At 42.9% G+C, this 27,500-nt stretch overlaps 1 protein-coding gene and 1 non-coding gene across 5 annotated transcripts; both read left to right on the top strand.

Moving 5' to 3' along the window:
• The first annotated feature begins 259 nt into the window (after positions 1 to 259).
• LOC101603927 (STAM binding protein) lies at positions 260 to 26,793 on the top strand. 4 transcript variants are annotated; one of them, XM_045152447.1, is made up of 10 exons: positions 260 to 368; positions 3,476 to 3,693; positions 14,309 to 14,384; positions 14,864 to 14,956; positions 16,092 to 16,245; positions 18,880 to 19,001; positions 20,431 to 20,568; positions 22,391 to 22,503; positions 24,071 to 24,170; positions 26,349 to 26,793. In XM_045152447.1, the coding sequence occupies exons 2-10, from the start codon at positions 3,491 to 3,493 to the stop codon at positions 26,403 to 26,405; spliced, it is 1,056 nt and encodes a 351-aa protein (XP_045008382.1). In that variant the 5' UTR covers positions 260 to 368; positions 3,476 to 3,490; the 3' UTR covers positions 26,406 to 26,793. The 4 variants fall into 4 exon arrangements, with proteins under 4 accessions (XP_045008382.1, XP_045008383.1, XP_045008384.1 ...); XM_045152448.1 differs by having other exon boundaries at positions 342 to 1,077; positions 22,454 to 22,503; XM_004668227.2 differs by having other exon boundaries at positions 347 to 1,077.
• Positions 7,293 to 7,399, top strand: LOC123461791. Its single transcript, XR_006637856.1, has one exon. It is a non-coding gene; the product is annotated as a U6 spliceosomal RNA (small nuclear RNA).
• Positions 26,794 to 27,500: the final 707 nt, after the last annotated feature.

Here is a 27,500-nt window from a genome sequence, read left to right as displayed (position 1 = left end):
TCCCAGCACTGGGGAGGCAGAGGTAAGAGGATCGCTTTCAGTTCGAGGCCACCCTGAGACTACATAGTGAATTCCAGGTCAGCCTGGGCTAGTGAGACCCTATCTCAAAACAAACAAATAAAAAACTACATTGGCTGGCCATTGATTACTTCATCTAGCTGGTTCCTCTTTCTTCCAGGCTCATTTTCCTTCACAAAGACGCCAGCGTAGAGCTCGCTGCTCATTGGCTCCACGACTAGTCCCACCCACTCGTTCCTGGCTGCGGGTCCTGAAGCCTTGGGAGAAAGCGTAGTGGAGCGACTGGAAGAAGTAGGCGTGGCATCGGAGGTGACGTCTACGGAAGCTTCGACTGTCATCCGCCAGGAAAGGTGGGGAAGGGTCCCTGGAATGCTGTGGGACGGGGTTCCCGGTGGTAGGACTCTGAGCCACCCTGGGTGGAGGCCCAACCCGCTCCTCCCCGGAGTTCCACGCTGAGCCTGCGGCGCGGAGGTCCTGACAGCTCCGGTTTCCGCAAGCTGGACCTCCCGGGCCCAGGGCTTATTCCATTTGAAAGACCGGAAAACCTTGAATGAGTCCTTTAAGAAAGGAAAGGCTAGCAGCTGCTGCTAGATCCTGCCCTGCGACTATATAAGACCAACCCTGCTAGTTCCTGCAACTTCCTTTCTCCTTGTCTTCCACTGGCTGCCTCCTGGTCCTTTCTCCGTTGTGGCTCCTGAATTTCCTCTCTGGAGTGTTGCGGGTCCTCCTGTTGTCTGGTGCCACTTGCTGGCCTCGGGAGGGGATTCCCTTCTCCAATGCTAATTACCTCTCCCTAGAGGGGCAGAGATGCCCTGACCATCTTGTTTCATGTAACTCCTGTAAACTGCACCTGATTTACCAGTTGAGAGACTTGGAGAAGTGTTAGATTTGCAAAAGGCTGGGTGAGACTTGCCGGGTGTCTGCATCTCTAGCAGTCCCCAGCATTTACTACGAATGACAGTGCTTTAGGGGGGCCGCTTCATGGAGGAAATGAGACCCACAGGTTGAAGAGACCTAAAGATAGACGTGGCCTAGAGATAACCATCACTGAGGGAGAGGGTGAGTAGCAAGCAGAAAAACAATAGCTAAACCAATGAAACCGTAATGGGGGCCTTCCAGGACACGTGACAATCCTCAGAAAAACAGAAGGTCTGTGCTGGGGAGGAGAAAGGTGTGCATGGTGGAAAAGAGGAGATGCGGCCCCAGAATTCTTCTACTCTAGCTTGTATATTCTAGAGCATACTGTTACAATGTGTGTAATTCAGTGCATTCAAGGAGCCATATTCATTTTGGAGATTATGACGAATGGTGGTCTCACAGGAATTTGGAGTCTGGGTCTAACATCAACAATATTGGGGAAGATTGTAGAATTACAGGACTTTGTAATGTCCATTTTCCCCCTTCTCTCAACTTGTGATTCAAGGAGTGCTTATTTTCTGAAGGAAAGTAATTGTTTGCAGACTGTATACATTGTCTAGATAAGGCACAATGATGTTACAGACTGCACCTAAGAGTAGCTTAGTGTACAGAGCATTCCCAGAATGCTTAAACTTCTGCTCAAATATGAACAACATCCATAAAATATCATTTATACCCAATAAAAATATTTAAAACAATGCCAGTTATGTTTAAGTTAAATAAAAATTATCAAGCAAGGGCTGGAGAGATGGCTTAACAGTTAAGCGCTTGCCTGTGAAGCCTAAGAACCCGGGTTCGAGGCTCGATTTCCCAGGACCAACGTTAGCCAGATGCACAAGGGGGCGCATGCAATGGCTGGAGGCCCTGGTGCCCCATTCTCTCTCTCTCTCTCAAATAAATAATAAAATTTTTTTATGATCAAACATGAAGTCAATCACCAATCTTCATGAATACTCACTGAATATACTCTCCTAGGTATTGGAGAAAATGGAAACAGGCAGTTGGAAAGATAAATAATGGAAGAAATAGGAAATGCTGTCCTTACTCTTGCAGATGTTAGGCAGGCCTCCTAATGATTGAAAGATGGAAAGAATGCACCATGACCTCTGTTGTTATAGTCCTGCTCTGCCAAACTGTGGGACAAACTGGATTTCTTTTTTGTTGTTGTTTTCCAGATAGGGTCTTGCTCTAGCCTAGGCTGACATGGAATTAATTATGTATTCTCAAGCTGGCTTCAAACTCACAGTGATCCTCCTACCTCTGCCTCCCAAGTGTTGGGATTAAAGGCATGCACCACTATGCCTGATGGACTTCTAAATTTATTTAATTAATTTATTTATTTGAGAGAATGGACACGTTAGGGCCTCCATTCACTGCAAACAAACTCAAAATGCATTGCCACCTTGTACATCTGGTTTACATGGGTCCTGAAGAATTGAATCAGGGTCATTTGGCTTTGCAGGCAAGCACCTTAATTAACCATAAGCCATATCATTAGCCCCTGGATTTTTGTAAAACTGTTTTTTTCCAAATTTTTATTTTTTAGAGACAGAGAGAGGGAGGGAGGGAGAAAGAGAGAGAGTAGGTGTGCCAGAGCCTCTAGCCAGTACAAACGAACTCCAGACTCATGTGCCTCCTTGTGCATTTGGTTTATGTGGGACCTGGAGAATCAAACCCAGGTCCTTAGGATTGACAGGCAAGTGCCTTAAACACTAAGCCATCTCTCCAACCCTAAACTTTTTATTTTATTTTATTTGTTTGAGAGAAAGAGAGAGAGAGAGAGAGAATGGGTGCACCAGGACCTTTAGTTTCTGTAAAAGAACTCTAGATGCATGCTACACCTTGTGCATCTGGCTTATGTGGGTCCTGAGGAATTGAACCTGGGTCCTTTGGCTTTACAGGCAAGCACCTCAACCACTAAGCCATCTCTCCAGCTCCCCTGGATTGTTTTTAAATATTTTATTTTAAAGATTTATTTTTATTTGTTTATTTATTTTATGTATTTTTATTTTTATTTGTTTTGCTTTTTTGAGATAGGGTCTCACTCTAGTTCAGGCTGACCTGGAATTCACTATGGAGTCTCAGGGTGGCCTTGAACTCAAGGCAATCCTCCTCCCTCTACCTCTCTAGTGCTGGGATTAAAGGCGTGTGCCACCACGCCCGGCTTAAATATTTTATTTTAATTTATTTATGAGAGAGAATGAGAGAATGAATGTGGCAGGACCTCTAGCCACTACAAACTCCAAATGCATGCACCACCATATGCATCTGATTTATATGAGTTCTGGGGAATTGGACCTGGGTCCTTAGGCTTTGCAGACAAGCACCTTAACCACTAAGACATCTCTTCAGCCTAAGGGTGGATTTTTGAGCCTGTCAATCTTTGCATCAAGTTTTAGGCTTCCTTGAAGGTAGGAGAGAGATACTCATTGGTCAGAGACAGATTATGGTGCTCCCTTCCAACTTCTTGCTGTAGAGTTTTATGAGGTAAACACGGAGTGCTTGGCTGGTGGGATGAGACCTGTTTTCTCTGTTTCAGACACTTTTTGATCTGATGTCGGACTACTGTGATGTCAGTCTTCCTCCTGAAGAGAGAGTAAGGGTACTTACTCACATCGGCAGTGCCGTGGATGTGAACGACGATTTCCCTCCTCGCCGATACTTCAGATCAGGAGTTGAAATCCTCAGAATGGCGACAATATATTATGAGGAGGGGAATATGGAACATGCTTTCATACTTTATAACAAGTATATTACGTAAGACACCCAGAATTTCCTTTTTCCTGAATGACCCCCCCCACTTTTTCTACCTTTGTGTTAATTTATGCTGCTCATCATTTCTAAAAGCAAGGAATATCTCATCTACATTAACCTTTTGTTTGTTTGTTTGTTTTTCAAGGTAGGGTCTCACTCTAACTCAGGCTGACCTGGAATTCACTATGTAGTCCCAGGGTGGCCTTGAACTCTTGGTGATCTTTCTACCTCTGCCTCCTGAGTGCTGGGATTAAAGGCGTGCACCACCATTCCTGGCCCTACATTAATTATTTTTGCTGCAGTCTTACATACTGATTTTCCCTGCCATTCAAAGACATGTGTATTGAAGGTGGTGGTGCTATGGCAAATACACTCAGCTCTTTGGCCTGTGCCCACATGGCCCAGCTGTTAGATGGAAGTGGTGCTTCTATAGGATGACCATGTGTTGTCCTTTCCCCTACTAAGGCAACTAGTCATAGAGTTATTGTTGGTATCTAGCAGAGCCAAAATACCTCACCTCTACTTACTTTGTAGCAAAATCAGTGATATTAGAAAAAGTTTTTCTGGGGCTGGAGAGAGAGCTTAGTGGTTGCACTTACCTCCAAAGCCAAAGGACCCAGGTTTGATTCCCTAGGACCCACATAAGCCAGATGCACAAGGGGGCCATACATCTGTAGTTTGTTTGTAGTGGCTAGAGTCCTTGACATGCCCATTATCTCACTCTACCTGCCTATTTCTCTCTCTCTCTAATAAATAAACAAGAAAAATAAAAAATTAAAGAAAAGAAAAAATTTTCTGGGCTGGAAAGATGGATTAGTGGTTAAAGTGCTTGTCAGAGAAACCTAAGGATCTAGGTTCTGTTCCCCAGTACTCCAGTAAGCCAGATGTGACCTGGTGCTCCTTTGAGTGACACATTTGTCAGTGTATATTGGAAGTGCTATGGGAAGTTTGCCCTTGTCTAAAGGGCCTGCATAGAGGGCCCTTTAATATGATGGCCCACATGACAGTCATAGACTGGGGATATGGAAGTTTATTTATTTGACTTGTTGAGTTTAGGAATTAATTTAGGACTTCATTGGGTGATATTGGCCTGAAGCACTAAATGTAGCAAGCTATAGTTTTCCTGGCATACACTTTTAGTCCTCTGATCCTATTAACTGACACATGCAGCTGTTACAGAGTTCTAGCCCAAGGATTCACTATCTTTTTTGTTTGTTTGCTTTTTAGATAGGGTTTCACTAGCTCAGGCTGACCTAGAATTCACTATGTAGTCTCAGGCTGGCCCTCAACTCACAGTGATCCTCTTATCTTTGCCTTGCACGGTCTGGGTTTAAAGGTGTGTGTCACCACGCCCAGCTGCTGTCTTTCTTATTTGGTATGTTCTTATGTATGTCAGTTACCACAACTAAAAACAGGGCTGGAGAGATTGCTTAGTGGTTAAGGCACTTGCCTGCAAAGCCTAAAGACCCAGGTTTGATTCCCCAGTGCCCATGTAAGCCAGATGCACAAGGTGGCACATGCATCTGGAGTTTTGTTTGCAGTGGCTAGAGGTCCTGGTGTGTCCATTCTTCCTCTCTCTGCCTGTTTCTCTCTCAAATAAATAAATAAGTAAATAAAACTTAAAAAAAAACTAAGAAAAGAAGAGTGAGGAGGATTCAGCATCCGCCTCTCCACTCCTTTAGGCCTCTCATTATTGCCAATCAGTTCTTTAGACCTTTTGTGGATACATTTGTTCCTTTTTCTTGGAGCAGTTCAGGAATCTTAATGATCTCAGACATATTTCTCCCCTCAGTAGTTTCCTTGCTGAAGGAATGCATTGTCTCTGGCAGACCCAGGATAGAAGACAGGCCTTCAGCATGCTCAGTCAGTGCATATTTTCACCATGAGCACAGTGAGCCAGGCAGTGGATTCCTTCACAGCTTCTTATGGTCATCAACTGGGCTGCACAGAAAGGACTCAAGGACATCTAGACAATTCCATAGGCTGTGTGAGCTTCCTCTAGCACACATCCACTTTCTGACAATGAACGATCCCCTGTATTGAAGGTGTTGGCTGGGACTAGAGGTTATGGACTAAAGAAGTGTTCTCCTGCGATCATGCTGACTTTGTTGGTTAACTGTTGAAACTGGAAGGAACGAGAAGATCCTGCTATAGAGTGTCTGCTTGACTTTATAATTGTTTTCATACAAGATTATTCATGGTAATTTTCCCCTCAAACACGACAAGGTGAGCATTGAAGTGAAAAGCAAAGTCCATAGATCAGAGGTGACCATTGTTGTGTCTTGTGTGTACAAGTCAGTGTTTCCATATGTGCAGCCCCTGTGTATTTTTTCTCCTTGGTGAAGGAAGGGATCGTAATCTGTGTTCTGTTCTGGTCTCTCTCTCTCTCTCTCTTTTTTGGGGGGGGGGTTGAAGTAGGGTCTCACTCTAGCCCAGGCTGACCTGGAATTCACTATGGAGTCTCAAGGTACCCTTGAACTCACGGTGATCCTCCTACCTCTGCCTCCCAAGTGCTGGGATTAAAGGCGTGCGCCATCATGCCTGGCTGGTCTCACTCTCTTAATGATAGTCATTCCACATGAAAACATACAGAGCCATCTCCTACTTGGAACAGATTTTTCCCAGATCTCCTCATGTCCTACTATCTTTTAGTGCTTCCTCAAATGCCACCTCCTACTGATGCCTACCTTAGCTACTCCATCTAAAATGTCACTCCTCCCCAGTTACTTCTGTCATTCTTTTTTTTTTTTTTTTGGTTTTTCGAGGTAGGGTCTCACTCTAGCCCAGGCTGACCTAGAATTCACTGTGGAGTCTCAGGGTGGCCTCGAACTCACGGCAATCCTCCTACCTCTGTCTCCTAAATGCTGGGATTAAAGTCGTGCACCACCACATCCAGCCCTGTCCTTGTTCTTTATTAATAATTACATACTGAGTTATTTTAAAATTCTATTTTATAAAAGGTTATACTCTTTTATTCACTTGACCCTGCTCCTTTTTACCTAAAGCCCCTCCTCAATGGGGTCATGTTATTAATGGTGAAGTCGTGACAGCCTCAGTCATACCCTGAATATTCTTTTTATTTATTTATTTATTTTAGAGAGTGAGAGAGGGAGAGAGGCGCGCGCGCACACACACACACACACACACACACACACACACACACACACACACACACACGGAATGAATGGGCATGCCAGGGCCTCCAGCCACTGCAAAGGAACTCCAGACTCATGCGCCACCTTGTGCATCTGGCGTACATGGATTGTGGGGAATGAAACAAGGTCCTTTGGCTTTGCAGGCAAGTGCCTTAACCACTAAGCTACTTCTCTAGCCCCATACACTGAATATTCTTAAACTTTTAAAATAAAATTTTATTATTTATTTATTTATTTGAGGGAGTAATAGAGGCAGATACACAGAGAGAGAATGGGTCTGTCAGGGCCTCCAGATGCTACAAACAAATTCCAGGTACATGTGCCACCATGTGCATCTGGTGTACATGGGTCCTGGGAATGGAACCTGGGTCCTTTGGCTTTGTAGGCAAGCACCTTAAGTGATATGCCATCTATCTTTCCAGCCGTATTATTTTTAAAAAAAATTAAGTGCTCACTTCGGCAGCACATATACTAAAATTGGAACGATACAGAGAAGATTAGCATGGCCCCTGCGCAAGGATGACACGCAAATTCGTGAAGCGTTCCATATTTAAAAAAAAAAAATTAAGATTTTTTTTTTTTTCTGAGGTAGGGTCTCAGGCTAGCTCAGGCTGGCCTGGAATTCACTATGTAGTCTCAGGGTGGCCTAGAACTCTCGGCAGTCCTCCTACCTCTGCTTCCAAAATGCTGGGATTAAAGGCATGTGCCACCATGCCCAGCTAAAGATTTATTTTTATTTATTAGAGAGGGAGAGCAAGGGGAGACAGAGTGAGAATGGACACACCATGGCCTGTAGCCACTGCAAATGAACTCCAGACACATTCACCACCATGTGCATCTGGTTTACATGGGACCTGGAGAATCGAACCTAGATCCCTGGACTTTGCATGAAAGCTCCTTAACCATGAAACCATCTCTCCAGCCCTATTCTTTTTTTTTTTTTTTTTTTTTTTTACAATTCAAAACTTCAGATTTAAGTGTGGAATCTTATACATTATCACATCGGAGTGCCTAAAACATACAGAATAAACACACACCATGGGTTAAGCAAAATCTGTTTTGGCTGTGAGATTAATTTTCTAATACATATCCATGCACTCTTGGGTAGCCAGCCACTGCCTTTGCAGGATTCTGTCATAAACCTGGCTCTCAGCTGGTTGCAGACATATTGCATCAGACAAAACGAGTCACGTGTGCCTGACAACATCCGGCCAGACAGTGATCACTGGGACAGCCCTATTCTTAAACTTGTTAGTGAAATTTTTCTTATATATTCATGTTTTTTTTTATTATAATCCCCTCCCGCTCCCTTCCTCCTCCTTGTGTCCCTTCCACTTGAATATTTGTTTGTTTGTTTTTCAAGGTAGGGTCTCACTGTAGGTAAGGCTGACCTGAAATTCACTGTGTAGTGTCAGGGTGGCTCAGACTCACAGTGATCCAATCCTCATATCTCTGCCTCCTGAGTGCTGGAATTAAAGGCATGTGCCACCATGCCCAGCAAATATTCGTTTTTGTTGTTCCTCCACCCCCTAATATTCTTTTTTTTAAATTTATTTTTACTTATTTGAGAAACAGAGAGAGAGAGAGAGAGAGAGAGAGGGAATGAATGTGTGCTTCAGGGTTCTCCAACCACTGCAAATGAACTCCAGATGCATGTGCCACCATGTGCATGCATCTGGTTTATGTAGGTCCTGGGGAATTGAACCTAGGTTCTTAGGCTTCACAGGCAAGCACCTTAACCACTAAGCCATTTCTCCAGCCCTGAATATTCTTTTTTGAGGGGGGGGGGTTCAAGGTAGGGTCTCACTCTAGCCCAGGCTGACCTGGAATTCACTATGGAGTTTCAGGATGGCCTTGACCTCACAGCAATCCTCCTACCCCTGCCTCCCGAGTGCTGGGATTAAAGATATGCACCACTACACCTGGCTAGCCCTGAATATTCTTATAAACATATATTTGTATTTATTGTATGATGATCTTCAACATAAGTTTTGCAAGATGGAGTTGCAAGTTTAAAGAATATACATATTTTCAGGTTAAATGGATTGCCTCCCAGCTTCTCCTTCTCCTAAGAAAGCTGTTATCAATTTAGTCTTGCTAACTGTGTTTGAGGACATCCACTTCCCTCAGCTATGCTTGCACCAGGTCTGAACTGCCTTTAAGTATCTGCCAATCTGATGGGAAAAAATGGTATTTCATCTTAATCAGAACTTTTTTCACTAAAGGTGAAGTTGAGCACCATGCATGTGTTTAGTCACCTTTTGTACTTTTCCATCACTCCCTGTGTGAGGTTTTTTTTTTTTTTGTAGGTTTTGCAAGTAATTTGTTTTTTTTTTTTGTCCATTTTATTTATTTATTTGAGAGTGGCAGAGAGAGAAAGAGGCAGATAGAGAAAGAGAGAGAGGGAATAGGCATGTCAGGGCCTCTAGCCACTGCAACCAAACTCCAGACACATGCACCCCCTTGTGCATCTGGCTAATGTGGGTCCTGGGGAAGCCTCAAACTGGGGTCCTTAGGCTTCACAGGCAAGCGCTTAACTGCTAAGCCATCTCTCCACCCCTAATTTGTTTATTTTTAATTGTTCAAGGTAGGGTCTCGCTCTAGCCCAGGCTGATCTACATCTCATGGTGGCCTTGAACTCACAGCAATCCTCCTACCTCTGCCCCCATAGTGCTGTGATTAAAGGTGTGCTCAACCACTACCACCTCTGGCTGCAGATGTCTTTGTTTTGATACATTTGCTTTCTGTAGACAGCAACTAGATATAACACCAAATAACAGTATACAAGGGGCCACTGCTGTTCCATGCTACAAAGTTTCTAGTGCTGGTATTAGTGCGTTCATGTTTATTCCCGCTCACATTTTTGCCAATTTGCCTGCCAGTGACAGTCATCATATTAGCACACATCAGAGGTTGGCCATGTTCCTAGCACTGGATTTTTTTTTTTCCCCCAAAGTAGGGTGTCACTCTAGCCCAGGCTGACCTGGAACTCACTATGCAGTCTCAAGGTGGCCTCAAACTCATGGTGATCCTCCTAACTCTGCCTCCCAAGTGCTAGGATTAAAGCTGTGTGCCACCATGCCCAGCTTACACTGGATTTTTAAGTATGTTAGTGATTTTCATAGCTATGGTTGCTCATTTGCAGCCCCTTTTCTGTGCTTGTATTTGGTATGGTGCAAGGAATATTCTTTTTTTAAAAAAAATTCTATTGTTTATTTATTTGAGAGAGAGAAAGACACAGGGGAAGAGAGAGAGACACTCAGAGAGAAAACGGATGCATCAGGGCCTTCAGCCACTGAAAATGAATTCCAAACACATGTGCCACCTTGTGCGTGGGGACTAGGGAATTGAACTGAAGTCCTCTGGGTTTGCAGGCAAACACCTTAACCACTAAGTATCTCTCCAGCCCAAGGAATATTCTTTGAAGGGGCATAAATCCCAAAAGAACATTGCCGGAGGCAAAGGTCACACGAGTAGGAAAGGACAGGGTTTGCTCTGTAGCCTCCTGTCCCTGGCCACTGAATGTTATCTAAGGTTTTCTGACAGAATCCTTTATCCTTTGAAAACCTACTGCATCATAAGGAAAGGATCTTTTTTAAAAAAAATATTTTTTTTATTTACTTATTTATTTGAGAGAGACACAGGAAGAGAGAAAGAGAGAATGGGCACTCCAGGGCTTCCAGCCACCGCAAAGAAATCCAGACACATGCAACCCTTGTGCATCTGGCTAACTTGGGTCCTGGGGAATCAAACCTGTTTCCTTAGGCTAAACAGGCAAATGCCTTAACTGCTAAGCCATCTCCCCAGCCCAGGAAAGGATCTTTTTCTTTGGAGATACAGTTTAGGTGAACAACAGGGCTTTGCTTTTTTTTTATTAACAATTTTTTTAAATTAGCAACTTCCATGATTATAAAAAATATTCCATAGTAATGCCCTCCCTACCCCCCACTTGCCCCTTTGAAACTCCATTCTCCATTATAATCCCTTCTCCTCTCAATAAGTCTCTCTTTTATTTTGATGTCATGATCTTTTCCTCCTATTATGATGGTCTTGTGTAGGTAGTGTCAGGCACTGTGAGGTCATGGATATCCAGGCCATTTTGTGTCTGGAGGAAGCATGTTGCAAGGAGTCCTACCCTTCCTTTGGCTCTTACATTCTTTCTGCCACCTCTTCCGCAATAGACACTGAGCCTTTGAAGGTGTGATAGAAATATTGCAGTGCTGAGCACTCCTGTCACTTCTTTCTATCACCATGATGCCTTCTGAGCCATCCCAAGGTCACTGCCATCTGAAAAGAGAAGATTCTCTACCAAAAGTGAGAGTAGCATTAATATAAGGGTATTAACATTAAGAGAAGTACTTGTTGGGCAGTTTGATAAAAATAGTATATACATTTAGCCAGACAGCAGCACACATCACACCCCTAGGGCTCATGACTACCCCTGTTTTAAGTTTTTAGTATCAGGGATGTATTCTCTCCCATGGAGTGGGCCTCCAGTCCAATTAGAGGGCAGTTGGTTTCCCCCATGACAGATGTGGCACTATTGCACCCCTTGGCTCATTTGGCCTGGCTGGCCAAATATAAGGCTTGCAGTGTCCACTTTTGAGTATCTTCACCAGTGATTTCTCTTTCTTCCATTGAACTGCATGCGGAATGGCTTCTTCCAGCTTTCTGTCAGCTGGTCTACATGGAAGAGGTTATCAGCTCAGTTCCAACAGGATTTCTCAGTGGCCTTCCACCCAAGTATATGGAGTCTTCAGCAATAGGGACTTACCATCTATTCCTGGTGGGAAACCAAGGGCCTCAGCAATGGCCTATAATGTTTTGGGGGCGTCAGGGACCTACCTGACCAACAACTCACTGGAAGGTATCCCATCCCTGGCACTGAAAATTTTCTAGCAACAATCTATGGCGCCTGAGTGTTCCATTGTCCAAAAAAGTAGGATTCCATATGATTGATTTATATCCTCTTAGATTTTGATTAGCCCTCCCTCCACCTTTCCTTTACTCAGTCTCTTTCCCTGACCTCACTTTGGGCCTTTTACCCCCATTAATCTAGTCTTCTACTTACATATATACAATACTATCCTATTAAGTACCCCCTCCCTTCCTTTCTTTTCCCTTTATATCTCTTTTCTAGCTTATTGGCCTTTGCTACTGAGTTTTCTTCCAACTCATACAATAGTCCAATCATCTGTAGCTAGGATCCACATATGAGAGAGAACATGGAACGTTTGGCTTTCTGGGTCTGGGTTACCTCACTTAATATAATTCTTTCCAGATCCACCCATTTTCTTATAAATTTTATAACTTTATTTTTCTTTATTGATGAGTAGAACTCCATTTTATAAATGTGCCACATCTTCATTATCCACTCTCAGTTGAGGGACATCTAGGCTGATTCTGTTTCCCAGCTATTGTGAATTGAGCAGCAATAAACATGGTTGAGCAAGTATCTCTAAGGTAATGAGATGAGTCCTTAGGATATATTCCTCGGAGTACTATTTCTGGGTCATATGGTAGGTCTATTTTTAGCTGTCTTAGGAACCTCCACACTGATGTCCACAATGGCTGGACCCGATTGCATTCCCACCAATAGTGTAGAAGGGTTCCTCTTTTTCCATATCCTCACCAGCATTTATGGTCATTTGTTTGCATGATGGTGGCCAATCTGACAGGAGTGAGATGGAATCTCAACAGAGTTTTAATCTGCATTTCCCTGATGACTGGGGATATAGAACATTTTTTGATGCTTATAAGCCATCCATATTTCTTCTTCTGAGAACTCTCTGATAGCCCTTTTTTATTTTTTATTTTTTTGAGGTAGGGTCTCACTCTAGCCCAGGCTGACCTGGAATGCACTATGGAGTCTCAGGGTGGCCTCGAACTCACAGCAATCCTCCTACCTTTGTCCCCCAAGTGCTGGGATTAAAGGTGTGCACCACCACACCTAGCTCATAGCCCCTTTTTAATTGGCTTGTTTGATTTCTTATTGTTTAATTTTGTGAGTTCTTAGTATATCCTACATATTAATCCTCTATTAGATATATAGCTGGCAAAGATTTTTTCCCATTCTGTAGGTTGCCTCTTTGCTTTATTCACAGTGTACTTTGTCATATAAAATCTTTGTAGTTTCATGAGGTCCCAGTGGTTAATCTGTGGTTTTATTGCCTGAACAATTGGGGCTTTATTCAGAAAGTCTGTGCCAAGACCACTATGTTGAAGGGTTTCCCCTACTTTTTCCTCTAGCACTTTCAGAGTTTCAGGTCTGATGTTAAGGTCTTTAAATCCATTTGGACTTAATTCTTGTACATGGAGAGAGAGAGAGAAGAATCTATTTTCATCCTTCTACATATATATGTATATATATATATATATATATATATATATATATATATCCAGTTTTCCCGCACCATTTGTTGAAAAGGTTGTCTTTTCTCCAATGAGTATTTTTGGCATTTTTATCAAATATCAGGTGGCTGTAGCTGCTCGAACTTACATCTGTGTCCTCTATTTTGTTCCATTGATCTACATGTCTGCCTGCTTTTGTGCCGAATTAATTAATCCTTTTTTTTTTTTTTTTTGAGGTACGGTTTCATTGTAGCCCAGGCTGACCTAAAATTCACTATGTAGTTTCAGGGTGTCCTCTAACTCTTTGCAAACCTACCTCTGCCTCCTGAGTGCCGGGATTAAAGGCGTGTGCCGCCACACCCTGCTCTTTTTAATCCTTTTACTTGCCTTTTTGTTGTTTTTGCTTAAATATTTTATTTATTTGAGAGACAGACAGAGACAGAGACAGAGAGTAAGAGGCAAGATAGAGAGGATGGGATGGGGCACCAGGGGCTCCAGCCATTGCAAACAAACTCCAGGCACAATGTGTCACTTAATGCATCTGGCTTTATGTGGGTACTGTGGAATGGAACCTAGGTTTAGGCATGACAGGCAAGCACCTTAACTGCTGAACCATCTCTCAAACCCTTGAGGTAGAGTTTTACACTAGCCCAGGCTAACACTCTGGTCCGAGGCTGGCCTTGAACTCAGAGCAACCCTCCTACCTCTGTCTCTCAAGTACTGGGATTAAAGGCATGTGCCACCACAGCTTGCTAGGAGAGCTTAGCTTATTTTGGCTTTAATTTTTTTTCTTTTTTTGAGACAGAGTCTTACTCTGTTTCCTATATTTGTTTCAAATTCATGATTCTCCTGCCTCAACCTCCTGAATGTTGGACATTATAAGTGTGCACTACCACATCCAGCTTGCAAGAGTGTACTGATCACTGTCACATGCCTGGTTTATAGAAAAAGACCAGAGATTTTCTCTTTCCAGGAAGGGAGATGAGGGTATGGGACAAGGCCCACATGGGGGTGTCTCCCTGGCACCTCTGGGAACCCTGTATCAGCTATATTGCTTCAAGGTCTCATGAACATGTCCTCTGCCTCATAGCCAATCTTGTCTGTTTCTTTAGGCTTTTCATTGAAAAGCTTCCAAAGCATCGCAAATACAAAACCTGTGTCATCCCAGAGAGAAAGGCTACAATTAAGGTAGGTCTTCTTTTTTATTGTTGCTCATCCACAAGCTCCCGCACAGAACAGAACACCTGACGTGAAAGCAGCAGATTCAGGTTCTGAGCATCAGCCACTGAGGGAGCTGAGCGTCTCCTGCAGAGTTACAAAGGAGTAGGAATGGCAGGAGGTCAGGTATTTCTAATATTTTACAAAAGATTTTATTTATTTGCAAGCATAGAGAGAAGAAAAACAAACAGAGAATGGGCACACCAGGGCCTCCAGCCATTGCAGGTGAAGTCTAGATGCATGCGCCTCTGTGCACTGGCTTTACTCAGGTACTGGGAAATCAAACCCAGTTGGTTAGGCTTTGCAGAAAAGTGCCTTAACCAGTGACCCATCTCTCCCGCCCATTTCTAATCATTTTTGAAACATTGTTGCTACTCCTGACTTGTGTGCTTTCTCTCTTAGGTGACATTAGAATTATTCTCATTCTCAGTTTCTTTTTTGTACCTCAGAAGCTCAAAGAAGTTGCCTTCCCGAAAGCTGAACACTTAAAGACAGAATTATTGAAAAAATACTCAAAGGAGTATGAAGAATATAAACAAAAGGTCAGTGTGTACAGTACAGAAGAGGAATGGGAAGTTACTTTGATTTTTCAGGGTGTGTTCTGGGATTGTATTATGTTGTATTAAGATTCGGTGATGTTAATGTGATCACTTTTGCAGGGATAAAAGTCAGGGATTCAAAAATGTAGAGCTCCAGTGCTTAGGCAGAATATTCTAGTATAGATTTAGCCTACTTGTCCAAAAGTTGTCATGAAGGTCAGAACATCTATTGTCTGTCCTTTATACCTGAAATAAGAAACTTTAAAACAGTGAACATTCTCATTATAATATTGGCTTTGGGGATCATGGGATCTGGAATCTTGACTCACATGTGGTTGCACCTAAAGCTGTTTGTAGTAATTGGTTATCTCAGGTATTTTCTCTTGTTGTTGTTTATTTTTTGAGGTAAGGTCTCACTAGAGCCCAGGCTGACCTGGAATTCACTATGTAGTCTCAGGCTGGCCTCAAATTCACAGTGATCCTCCTACCTCTGCCTCCCAAGTGCTGGGATTAAAGGTATGCATTGGGGTAGAGAGATTGCTTAACAGTTAAGGCACTAGCATGCAAAGCCTAAGGACCTAGTTTTGATTCCCCAGTACCCATTTAAAGCCAGACACACTAGGTAGTGCATGTGTCTGGAGTTCCTTTGTAGTGGCTAGAGGCCCAGGCTTGCCCATTCTCTCTTTTCTCCTCTTGCTCTCCCTCATAAGTAAATAAAAGTAAAATATAAAAATATTTTCTAAAAGACAAGCATCAGGCTGGAGGGATGGCTTAGTGGTTAAGGTGTTCACCTGCAAAGCCCAAAGGACCCAGGTTCAATTCCCCAGGACCCACATTAGCCAGATGCACAAGGGGGTCCATGTGCCTGGAGTTCTTTGCAGTGGCTGGAGGCCCTGGCACACCCATTCTCTCTTTCCTTCTCTTTCTCTCTGTCAAATAAATAAATAAAAATAATCAATCATCATAGGGACTTTAACTATCCTTGAAGATAAGGGCCTGGTGGCTAGGTAGGCAGGAGTGGTGACTATCTTCCACGGGTATCACGGAAAGAATGAATTCTTGCTGGGGAAACTAGACCACAGCAAATGTAATTTTGGAAATCTTCCTGCTGAAAAGAATTTTTTTTCTTTCTTTATAGAAGATTCAGGAGGAGGGATTAGCTGGTAATACACTCACTGAAGAACTGAAAAAGTTGCATAGAGTTGCTGGAAACAGTCAACAACAGGAAGAAGAGCTGGAAAAAGCCCAACACAAAATTTCCCGACAATTTGAACGTGTGGACCCCAGCCCAGGTGAACTTGACTGAGAGTGATCCAGGCAGGATTCAGAAGATTATAGCCATGTCATAGACACAAGACCAGCTGGGTCACCTTTAGTGGACAGAGCTTTAATACCTTGAATACTAAGTGTCCTCACAGACGTGAATGAGACCATTTGCTAATGTCCTCTTCTGTGGTCATACCACAAGCTTTGGCCACAGAACCACATGTCATCGGGGTCCTGTGTCCTGCCACTTGCTCACTGACTTGTAAAAGTGGGCTTTGTTCAGTGAACTAGAGATACAGGTGGCTTTATGTGGAAATAACTCTGAAATGAACTGTGAAATGCAATGACTGACTTTAAAAAAAAAGGCCAGACTATTGAATGTGCTTGCCTTGAAAACACTCCTAATCATATATATTTTTTAAGCAAGGTGTGGTGGTGCATGACTTTAATCCCAGCACTTGGGAGGCAGAGGCAGGAGGATCGTTGTGAGAGGTTTTGAGGCCACCGAGACTACATAGTGAATTCCAGGTCAGCCTAGACTAGAGAGAGACCCTACCTCTAAAAACCAAAACAAGAAAAGAGAACAGAAAAAAGAATGATAGGGTGAAATGGTGAGGGAACCTTGCTAAATTCAATTTTGGAGGGTACGAATTGACTTTTGACTACCATTTATAGAAGTTACTTTTGCAAAGGATCCATTTGTAAGTACAGGGTGAGAAGGGAAGGAGGCTGGGCCCGGAGGATTAGCCTTCAGACCTCCTCCTCCTTCTGTTAATTTCCTTTGTTTACCTTGCACAACTGTTCCTGTCTTCTGTGCCCCGAGACACATTCTCTTCCTCAGAGCACTGTTAGCATTCTATCTCAATTTTTCCTTTCTGTTTCTGCCTTCCCTGCTTTTCCTGAAGTTTCTCCTATGACTTTCCCTTTGGCCAGTTGTTCTCCATGACACTGAGCTGTTTCTCTTTAGTACAGCTTTTTGTTTTTGTTTTTTTTTGAGGTAGGGTCTCACTCTAGCCCAGGCTGACCCGGAATTCACTATGGAGTCTCAGAGTGGCCCCAACTCACAGAGATCCTCCTACCTCTGCCTCCTTAGTGCTGGGATTAAAGGTGTGCGCCACCACGCCCAGCTCATCTTTTTTTTTTTTTTGAAAGAGATAGAGAAGAGTATGGGTACCCCAGGGCCTTTAGCTGCTGCAAATGAACTCCAGACACATGTTCCCTTTGTACATCTGGCTTATGTGGGTCCTGGAGAATGGAACCTGGGTCCTTTGGCTTTGCAGGCAAACGCCTTAACTGCTAAGCCACCTCTCCAGCCCTCTAGTCCAGTTTTTTTGTTTGTTTGTTTGTTTTTATTTTATTTTATTTTATTTTTTAATTTTTATTAACATTTTCCATGATTATAAAAGAATATCCCAGGTAATTCCCACCCTCCCCACCCCCACACTTTCCCCTTTGAAATTCCATTCTCCATATTACCTCCCCATTACAATCATTGTACTTACATATATACAATATCAACCTATTAAGTATCCTCCTCCCTTCCTTTCTCTTCCCTTTATGTCTCCTTTTTAACTTAATGGCCTCTGCTACCAAGTATTTTCCTTCTCACGCAGAAGCCCAATCATCTGTAGCTAGTATCCACATATGAGAGAGAATATGTGGCGCTTGGCTTTCTGGGCCTGGGTTACCCCACTTAGTATAATCCTTTCCAGGTCCATCCATTTTTCTGCAAGTTTCACAACTTCATTTTTCTTTACCGCTGAGTAGAACTCCATCGTATAAATGTGCCATATCTTCATTATCCACTCATCAGTTGAGGGACATGTAGGCTGGTTCCATTTCCCAGCTATTATAAATTGAGCAGCAATAAACATGGTAGAGCACGTACTTCTAAGGAAATGAGATGAGTCCTTAGGATATATGCCTAGGAGTGCTATAGCTGGGCTCTAGTCCAGTTTTGATCACTTACCTGATAGTCATTTGTCCATAAGTAGGTTCTAGCTTCCTGCATGTTACAGCTTGTGCTCCCTGTGAGTAGAGCACAGTGTCTATTCAGTATGTACATAGTGAGGTTTAATCTAAAAGTCAGGACTATCCCCAGCTGACCCCCTCTCCCCGAGCCATTGTCTTTAGTTCTGTGAACAGACTGTGTTGCTGTATTCTGTTACCTCTGCAGATCAGATCTGTACACATACTTTTGAGCCCAGGGTACCACTGGTACAAGTCCTGGAGTCTAGACACCAGGAAACCTGAAGTAAGGATGTGTAAGGAGGGAAGAAGAGCATGTCAGTTGTGAGAGGCCAGGGGAGAGATAGACATTCACCTTTCCTCTGCCTGTCTGATCCTATCTAGCTCCCCAGCTGATTATATGGTACCCACCATATTGAAAGTATATGGACCCAAACACCTATTCCTTAAGAAACATCTCACAGACATCCAGAAATAATGCTGTGCCTTCTCTAGGTATTCCTTAACACAGTCAAGCAGATAGATACCTATTGTTAATGGTGATAGCTCCCAATCAACAGTGACCAGAAGTTGTTGAGGAGTTGTGGTGCCATCAGGATGGATAGCATTTCTCTCCCAGTACTGCCAGCTATGAGATATACTTGGGGAAAATCAGCCCTGTTGACTCAACTGTTCCTCCTTCTCCATTGCAGATACTAGGGATGAACTCCGCCAGGTGGTGATTCCTCTTAATCTCTGTGCTGAATTTCTCCAGATAGCAAGTGCCAACACTGCTTGTGGAATTGAAACATGTGGTGTGCTCTGCGGGAACTTGGTAAAGAAAACTCTTCTTGAGCTGAGACTAGTTCCTTCCCCATGGCCTCTTGAGACTCTCAGAGAAGATAGTCAGGGTCAAAGCTTTTACATGAATCCCACCACTGAGGGAACCTTGACCTGGTCACCTTGAACTTGGTGACTCAGTATTGGGTTGCTTTTCTGAGTCCTTTGAAGTGAAATAATTGCTTTAATGCTATAGTTAGAAGTAATTCTACTTGGGTTGGAGAGATTGCTTAGTGGTTAAGGCACTTATCTGCGAAGCTTAAGGACTCAGGTTTGATTCCCCAGAACCCATATAAGCAGATGTACATGGAGATGTATGCATCTGGAGTGCATTTGCAGTGGCTAGAGACCCTAGAGTGCCCATATTCTCTCTCCCTCTATCTCTCATAAATAAACAAAAATATTTAAAAAAAAATAAATAATTCTACTTGAGAGTGGTGGTTCATTCTTGTAATCCCAGTACTTTGGAAGCTGAGACAGGAGGATTGTCACAAGTTTGAGGCCAGCCTGAGATACATAGTGAGTTCTAGGCCCGTCTTAACTAGAGTAAGAACTTGCCTCAAGGAAGAAAGGAAAAGGAAGGAAAGATGGAAGGAAGACTGACTGACTTGTAAACTGAGTAGAAAGAATCAGTCACTGCCTGCATATTCTGTTCTGAATGCCTGCTTTGTCTAGGGCCCGGGAATGTAAAATCAGGTACTTGGTACACATCCACAAAAAGCCATCAGTGCTTTGCAGAGATGGGTCACACACCACAAGATAAAATATTCATGCTGTGCTGAATAGAAAATTTTCAGGAAGAAATACCACTGAATGGAGAGTTTAAAGAATCCATTCCAGCCAGGTGTGGTGGCACACGCCTTTAATCCCATCACTCAGGAGACAGAGGTAGGAAGATCACCATGAGTTTGAGGGCACCCTGAGACAACATAGTGAGTTCCAGGTCAGTCTGGGCATGAGTGAGACCCTGCCTCAAAAAAGAAAAACAAACAAACAAACAAACAAAAATCCTGTTATTCCATACTGCTGAGTGAATCTATGAATAAAGCGGAATACACGTAACCTGGGCCTGAGAGGATAAGGGTTCAACAGGGAAACTGCTTTAGACATGTGCAGAGAAATTTTTGAGACCTGAACAGACCTATTTGGAGGCTGCAGAAATTCCCCAGAACTGTGGTGTTATCCCTGTTCATGCAAAGAGGGAGCCCTGGGGCTGGGCTCCACATCTGCTGCTTTGTAGCATACAGTATGTGTGAGCAGCCGAGCTTGGGTACCACTGAGGTAAGAGGTTCAGGAAGGACAAAAGAGGCTCATGCTGAAGGGAAGGGCCTTCATTTGTATAGATTTTCTACTTTCTACTGTTTGGCCAGAGTGGGGTGGTAAGAGTGCCAGCGAACTGTGACCAGTTGTTTTCTCCTTCCCAGGTAAAGAATGTGTTCACCATCTCCCACGTGATTATACCAAGGCAAAAGGCTGGCCCTGACTACTGCTATACTGAAAATGAGGAAGAACTCTTCTTCATGCAAGATGAATTTGGCCTATTAACACTGGGCTGGATACATGTAAGCAGATCTGACCTTTCTTTTCTTTACCTAATCTTTTTGTTTTGTTTTGTTTGTTTGTTTTGTTTTTTTGTTTTCGAGGTAGGGTCTCACTCTAGTTCAGGCTGATCTGGAATTTACTATGTAGTCTCAGGGTAGCCTTGAACTCACAGTGATCCTCCTACTTCTGCCTACCAAGAGCTGGGATTGGCATGCACCACCATGCCCAGCTATTTCTAACTTTTATCTATTGTTTAGTAAAAATAATTTCTTGGGCCAGGTGTGGTGTCACATGCCTTTACTCCTAGCACTTACGAGGCAGATGTAAGAGGATTGCTTTGAGTTTGAAACCAATTTGAGATTACAAGTGAATTTCAGGTCAGCCTGGGCTAGAGAAAGACCCTACCTTGAAAAAAAAGAAAATCCTAGACTGGAGGCATGGCTCAGTGATTAAAACACTTGCCTGCAAAGCCTAAGGACTGAAGTTTGATTCTCCAGTACCTATGTAATGTCAGATATACAAGGTGGTGCATATGTCTGGAATTCATTTGCAGTGGCTAGAGGCCCGGTGTGCCCATTCTCTTTGTCTCTATCTGACCCTTCTTTCCTCTTTCCCTCTGTCTCTCAAATAGATAAATAAATAAGTAATAAAAATATTTTGGGCTGGAGAAATGGCTCAGTGGTTAAGGTGCTTGACTGCAATGCCCAAGGACTCAAGTTTGATTCCTCGGTGCCCAGATGTGCAATGTGGTGCATGCATCTGGAGTTTGCAGTGGTGAGAAGCCCTGGCACACCCATTCTCTCTCCTTGCAAATAAATAAAATAAATAAATAAAAATATCTTCAACTTAGTCGGGCATGGTGGCTCACATCTTTAATTCCAAGCATTGGAAGGCAAAGGTAGGTGGATCGCCATGAGTTCAAGGGCAACCTGAGAGTACATAATGAATTCTAGTTCAGCCTGAGCTAGTGAGACCCTACCTCGAAAAAAAAAAAAAAAAAGAACCAAATATATGTTGAACTTAAGAAAAAGGGGGGCCTAGAGAGATGGATCAGCAGTGAAGGCACTTGCCTGCAAAGCCTAATGACCTGTGGCTCAGTTCCCCAGTACCCACATAAAGTGAGATGCATAAAGTGGCACATGCATCTGGAGTTTGTTTGCAGCAGCTAGAAGCCCTTTTGCCCATTCTTTCTTCTCTCTGTGCTTGCAAATAAATAAATAAGTAAATGAAAAAGAAAAAGAAAAAGGAAGAACTGGCCTGGAGACGTGTCTCAATGGATAAGAGCACCTGCTATGCAAACATATGAGTTTGATACCTTCCTCTCAGCAGCCATGTAAAAGACAGACTTAGCTATGCACAACTGTAATCCCAGTGCTAAGGAGAGCAGACACAAGAAAATTTCTGGGGCTCCCTGCTCAGTCAGACTGACTAAAAAGTGGCTACTCATGTTCAAGTGAGAGACTCTGTCTCGAAGAAATAAAGTGAAAGTGTAAGAGAGGACACCCATTACCCATTGTTCTCCTCTGGCTTTTGCACACCAGTGTGCTTGCTGTGTACACATGTGCACACTACACACATCACATGTATTATACACACTTACAAAAGAAGTTATGAATCTCTTCACATATTTATGTTAGACTTTGTTTGTTTAAAATGCTGGAAAGTACCTTGCTTATTACAAACCTCAGGTGTCTCTCATGATTGCAGAGGTTAGTTCAAAGCCATCCTCCAAAGAGGTCTGGGAGTCAGTTTTGGAGGGCTCCTTGGCCCTCCCACCCTTGGTGATGCAGGCATGGCTAGCTGTGCTCATAGAGAATTCTGTGGTTTGTTTCCTCTTCTCAGACACATCCAACGCAGACTGCGTTTCTGTCAAGCATTGATCTCCACACTCATTATTCTTATCAGGTGATCCTGCCAGAATCTATTGCAATCGTCTGTTCACCTCAGTTTCATGAGTGAGTATGTGGGACATGGTCCTAGGGGTTACAAAGAACAAAATGTATCCATTATTGCAACCTTTTAAAAAATAAAATATGTAAGTTGCACTTTAATTAGCTGCCTTAAAAAGCTCTCTTTAGGCCCCATATTTTAATAAAACCAACTTATCCCATTGTTTCGTTTGCATGTGTGTGTGTGTGTGTGTGTGTGTGTGTGTGTGTAGACCAAAGGTTCACGTCTGGCATCTTTCTCTAACACTTGTCCACTGTATTTTTATGAGATAGGGTCTCTCACTGAACACAGTTCAATGATCTGACTAGACTAGCTGACCAGCAAGACCCAGGTATTCTCCTGTCTCTGCTTTTCAGCCTCTGGGATTACAGGCATGAGCCACCATGTCTGGCTTTTATGTGGGTGCAAAGGATCTAAAAATAGATCTTTGTGCTTGAACAAGCACTTTGCTACTAGGCCATCTCCCCAACCCCAGCTTACTATTTTAGAAGTTATCCTCATCACAATTTTTTTGTTTTGTTTTGTTTTTCAATTTTTTGAGATAGGGTCTTGCTTTAGCTCAGGCTGACCTAGAATTCACTATGTAGTTTCAAGGTAGCCTCAAACTCATGGCGATCCTCCTACCTCTGCCTCCCAAGTGCTAGGATTTAAGGCATACATGACCATGCTCGCCTTTTGTTGCTTTTGTGAAAACAGCTCTCAAGAAATTGGAAGTCTTTGATTTGAAGTGATAAGAATATTAAGAATTTTAATAATAACTTTATTTACTTATTTTAGAGAGAGTTAGAGGCAGATAGGGAAAAAGAAAGAATGGGCACACCAGGGCTCCTGCTGCTGCAAATGAACTCCAGACGTTTGTGCCACCTTGTGCATCTGACTTACTTGGGTCCTGGGGAATTGAACCTGGGTACTTAGGCTTTGCAGGCAAGCACCTTAATCACTAAACTATCTCTGTGGCTCAATATCAAGAATTTGATGTTGAACAATTTCAAAATCAATCTCATTGTCTCAGAGTGTTACTTCTTTTTCATTCCAAGTCTTATTATTTAGGATGATTTCTCCCGGCAAAACTAGTATGGTGGTTATTCACTTACTTTTTTTTTCTTATTACTCAGATCTGTTGTTGAATTTCTTTAGAGACTTTTTCATTTTAGCTATAATTTGCTACTTAAGAATTCCTGTTTAGCCAGGCATGGTGGCGTATACCTTTTATCTCAGCACTTGGGAGGCAAAGGTAGGAGGATTGTTGTGAGTTTCAAGGCCAGCCTGAGACTACATAGTGAATTCCAGGTCAGCCTGAGCCAGAGCTAGACCCTACTTCAAAAAACAAACAAAAAAGATTACTGTTTGATTTCTATTCTTAACTTCTAGATAAGTCATTCTTTAAGATATGCCCACTCACCAGAGAGGAGAGCTGCAAGCCAGTACCCTGTGAAAGCTGTCTTGCCAGCTTAGTGTACATGCCTAGATCCCATGTGTATCTTTGAGTGTGCATGTGTGTGTGTGTGTATGGGGGGGTTAGGAATGAAGGGCACTATTGTTTGACTTTGAGCCTGTGTGTTCTTATTTAAGGACTGGGGTGTTCCAGTTAACAGACCGTGGACTACAGGAAATCTCTAACTGCCGACAAAAAGGATTCCACCCTCATTCACAAGAGAGTCCTCTGTTCTGTGTACGTATCTATGTAGAAGAAATCTAGGCCATATTTCAAGCTAGGAGGACAGTTGGAGCCGATGAGATGCATCGTCCTTTCTGACCTACCTGGAAGACCAGGCTTGTCACTCATCTTTCCACCTCTCCATAATAAGAATGGACATAGGAAACAGTGTGGAATAGAAATAGGTTTAAGTCTTCACTCTGGCACCCAGTGACTACATGTCTTTGAGGCTGCTTACCCTTCCTGAGTCTTTCTTCTGTAATAATACTATATGGAGCTACTGAAAAAATTTAATGAAGGTAAGGCTGAGTATAGTTCAGTGGCTAAGCATTCATGAGATTCTGGGTTCAATCCTCAGAACCTCAGGAAAAGAAGTAATGGGCTAGGTGTGGTGGTACACACCTTTAATGCCAGCACTTGAGAGGCAGAGGTAAGAGGATAGCTGTGAATTCAAGGCCACCCTGAGACTACATAGTGAATTCCATGTCAGCCCAGACTAGAGCAAGACTTTACCTTGAAAAAACAAAACACACACACACAAAAGTAATGTACAGAGAGTTCCTAAAGACATTGCTGGCTTATTAAATGTTAATTTCATTTTTTTTTACATTTTTATTATTTATTTGAGAGAGAAATAGGCAACGAGAGAGAGAATGGGTGCGCCAGGGGCTCTGGCTGCTGCAAACGAATTCCAGATGCATGTGCCCCCTTGTGCATCTGGCTTACATGGGTCCTGGGAAATTGAACCTGGGTCCTTTGGCTTTGCAGGCAAGTGCCTTAACCACTAATCCATCCCTCCAGCCCTAATTTCATTCTTCATCAACATCAGTTGTTAAAGTTTTGGTTAAAAGATTTGAATATAAAGGAACATTACCACAGAAAATAAACTAGGTGTATTTGGTTCTAGAATTTTGCCTAGAAAAAAGGGTGTGGTGGTCTCCTTTTAAACTCCTAATCCCCACCCAATGTCATATGTCATAATTAATAATCTTAGTGGACAAGACCAGGCTGTTTCAATTCACCCCACAGAGTTAATGTGCTTCTGTTGGATAACTCCAGACTAGCCTGGAGTTTACCACTTATTTTGGAATTCCAGGTCAGCCTGGGCTAGAGCAAGACTCTACTTCAAAAAACAAACTAGCTGGGTGTGGTGGCGCATGCCTTTAATCCCAGCATTCGGGAGGCAGAGGTAGGAGGTTTGCCATGAGTTCGAGGCCACCCTGAGACTCCATAGTGAATTCCAGGTCAGCCTGGGCTAGAGTGAAACCCTACCTCGAAAAACCAAAAAAAAAAGAAAAGAAAAAGAAAGAAATTAAAACAAACAAACTATCTGCATTTGAATAATTAACAAAGATATATGAAAAGACATTGACTCTGTTTTTAAAGATTTATTTATTTATTCATTTACTAAAGACAGAGAGAGAGGGAGAGAGAGACAGAAAGAAAGAGAGAGAATGGGCGCACCAGGGCCTCTAAGCCACTGCAAACTCCAGATGCATGCGCCACCATGTGCATCTGGCTCACATGGGTCTTGGAGAATGGAACCTGGGTTCTTAGGCTTTGCAGGCATGCGTCTTAACTGTTAAGCCATCTCTCCAGCCTTGACCTTGACTTTTTCTATGAACAGTTTGGTGGGAGTGGTGATTTCCAGACCTGTTACCATAATGACCATTTATATCACAGTTTGGCTTCTAGGCTGGGAATCATTGACATTAAACAATTATTTTTAATAAGAGTTTGTTTTTTCTTTTTTTGTTTTTCGAGGTAGAGTCTCACTCTAGCCCAGGCTGACCTGGAATTCACTATGGAGTCTCAGGGTGGCCCCGAACTCACAGCAATCTGCCTACCTCTGCCTCCTGAGTGCTGGGATTAAAGGTGTGCACCACCACACCTGACTAAGAGGTTTAAATAATGACTTAAGGGAGATGGTTTAGCAGTAAAGGCACTTGCCTGCAAAGCCTAAAGACCTGGGTTCTATTCCCCAGTACCCACATAAAGTTAGATTCACAAAGTGGTGCATACATTTGGAGCTCATTTGTACCTCCTGGAGGCCCTGGCATGTCCATTCTCTCTACCTCTTTCTGTTTCTCTACTTGCAAATAAATTAGTATAAAAAATTTAAAAATAGAAATTAAAAAAACTGACTTCAGAATTTTCCATGATTTCATCATTTTCCCTCTTTCCCTATTGCAGGATTGCCGTCATGTGAGTCTGAAGGACACAGTCATTACAATAACAGATCTTCGATAAGTGTCTCATCCCCTCCTTCAAGCTCAAACCTAACACATCATTGCCCTTGAATCTCAGTGTTTGAAGAAGACTGAATAGAAGGCAGGCACCAACAAGGGAAGAACATTTTTCAAAGTTTTCACTTGAAAACAAACAACTGGATGAAGTTTCAGGTACATTAGGAAAAAAAAAAGGGCAACTAAACCATTGGATTGCAGGACAGAGCACCTCTCTACCCTTCTTCCTAAATTTAATTGTCACCCTTTCCTCCCTCTTCTAACCTGTCACCTTGTTAATTATCTGCAGGGAGGCTCAAAACCCCTGGGGAAAAAAAATGTTTGAAAGTTATTTAATACATATTTAAGATATTTTTTCTTCTACAATAAAAGTGAACTTTCTTTGTTCTACAGTGATGTGTCTGATTGGGGTATCACATAAACAAGCTCATTGAAGCCAGGTTGTTCTGAGAAAAGTGGGAAATGGAATTTGAGAGGTGCTGACATGGAAGTGTGTCCCAGTTCACTTTCACTTATCCTGTGATTTTTCTCTGCCTGTTGCATCTTCCAGGGGCATGTTCTGCTACTGTCTCAACATGTCATCCCATTCACTTCCTCCTTAATCAAGCCTTACAGCCTTCAGCCAGGGGGTGTTAGAGACATTTGGAATCCCAGTTCCATTCCAAGTGTGTGGCTCCATCTCCTGGCACCCGCTCCACTGAGCCCATGACCTGTTGCTTTTCTCACTTGGGCAGTGTCTGGGGAGGTGTGTGAAGCCATTGATACTGCCTCTGCAAACAAACACCAGGTGTTTGTGCTACTTTCTGCATCTAGGATAAGTAGGCAGCTTGGGAATGGAACCCTGGGCCAACAGGACAAACAAGCACCTCTAACTGCTTAGACATCTTGCCAGACTCTTCCTCCCTTCCTTCCTTTTCTTTTTCTTTCCTTTCTCTCTCTCTGTCTTTCCTTCCTTTCTTTTTCTCTCTTTTTGTTTTAACTCAAGATGCATGTGCCACTTTATGCATTTGGTTTTATGTGGGTACTAGAGAATTGAACCTAGGCCTTTAGCTTTTTGCAAGCAAGCCATCTCTCCAGCCACCCTTCCTCCCTCTCCCCT

This window comes from Jaculus jaculus, chromosome 6 (genome assembly GCF_020740685.1).
Source record: "Jaculus jaculus isolate mJacJac1 chromosome 6, mJacJac1.mat.Y.cur, whole genome shotgun sequence".
Lineage (NCBI taxonomy): Eukaryota > Metazoa > Chordata > Mammalia > Rodentia > Dipodidae > Jaculus > Jaculus jaculus.
This window is presented reverse-complemented; position numbering and strand designations above follow the sequence as displayed.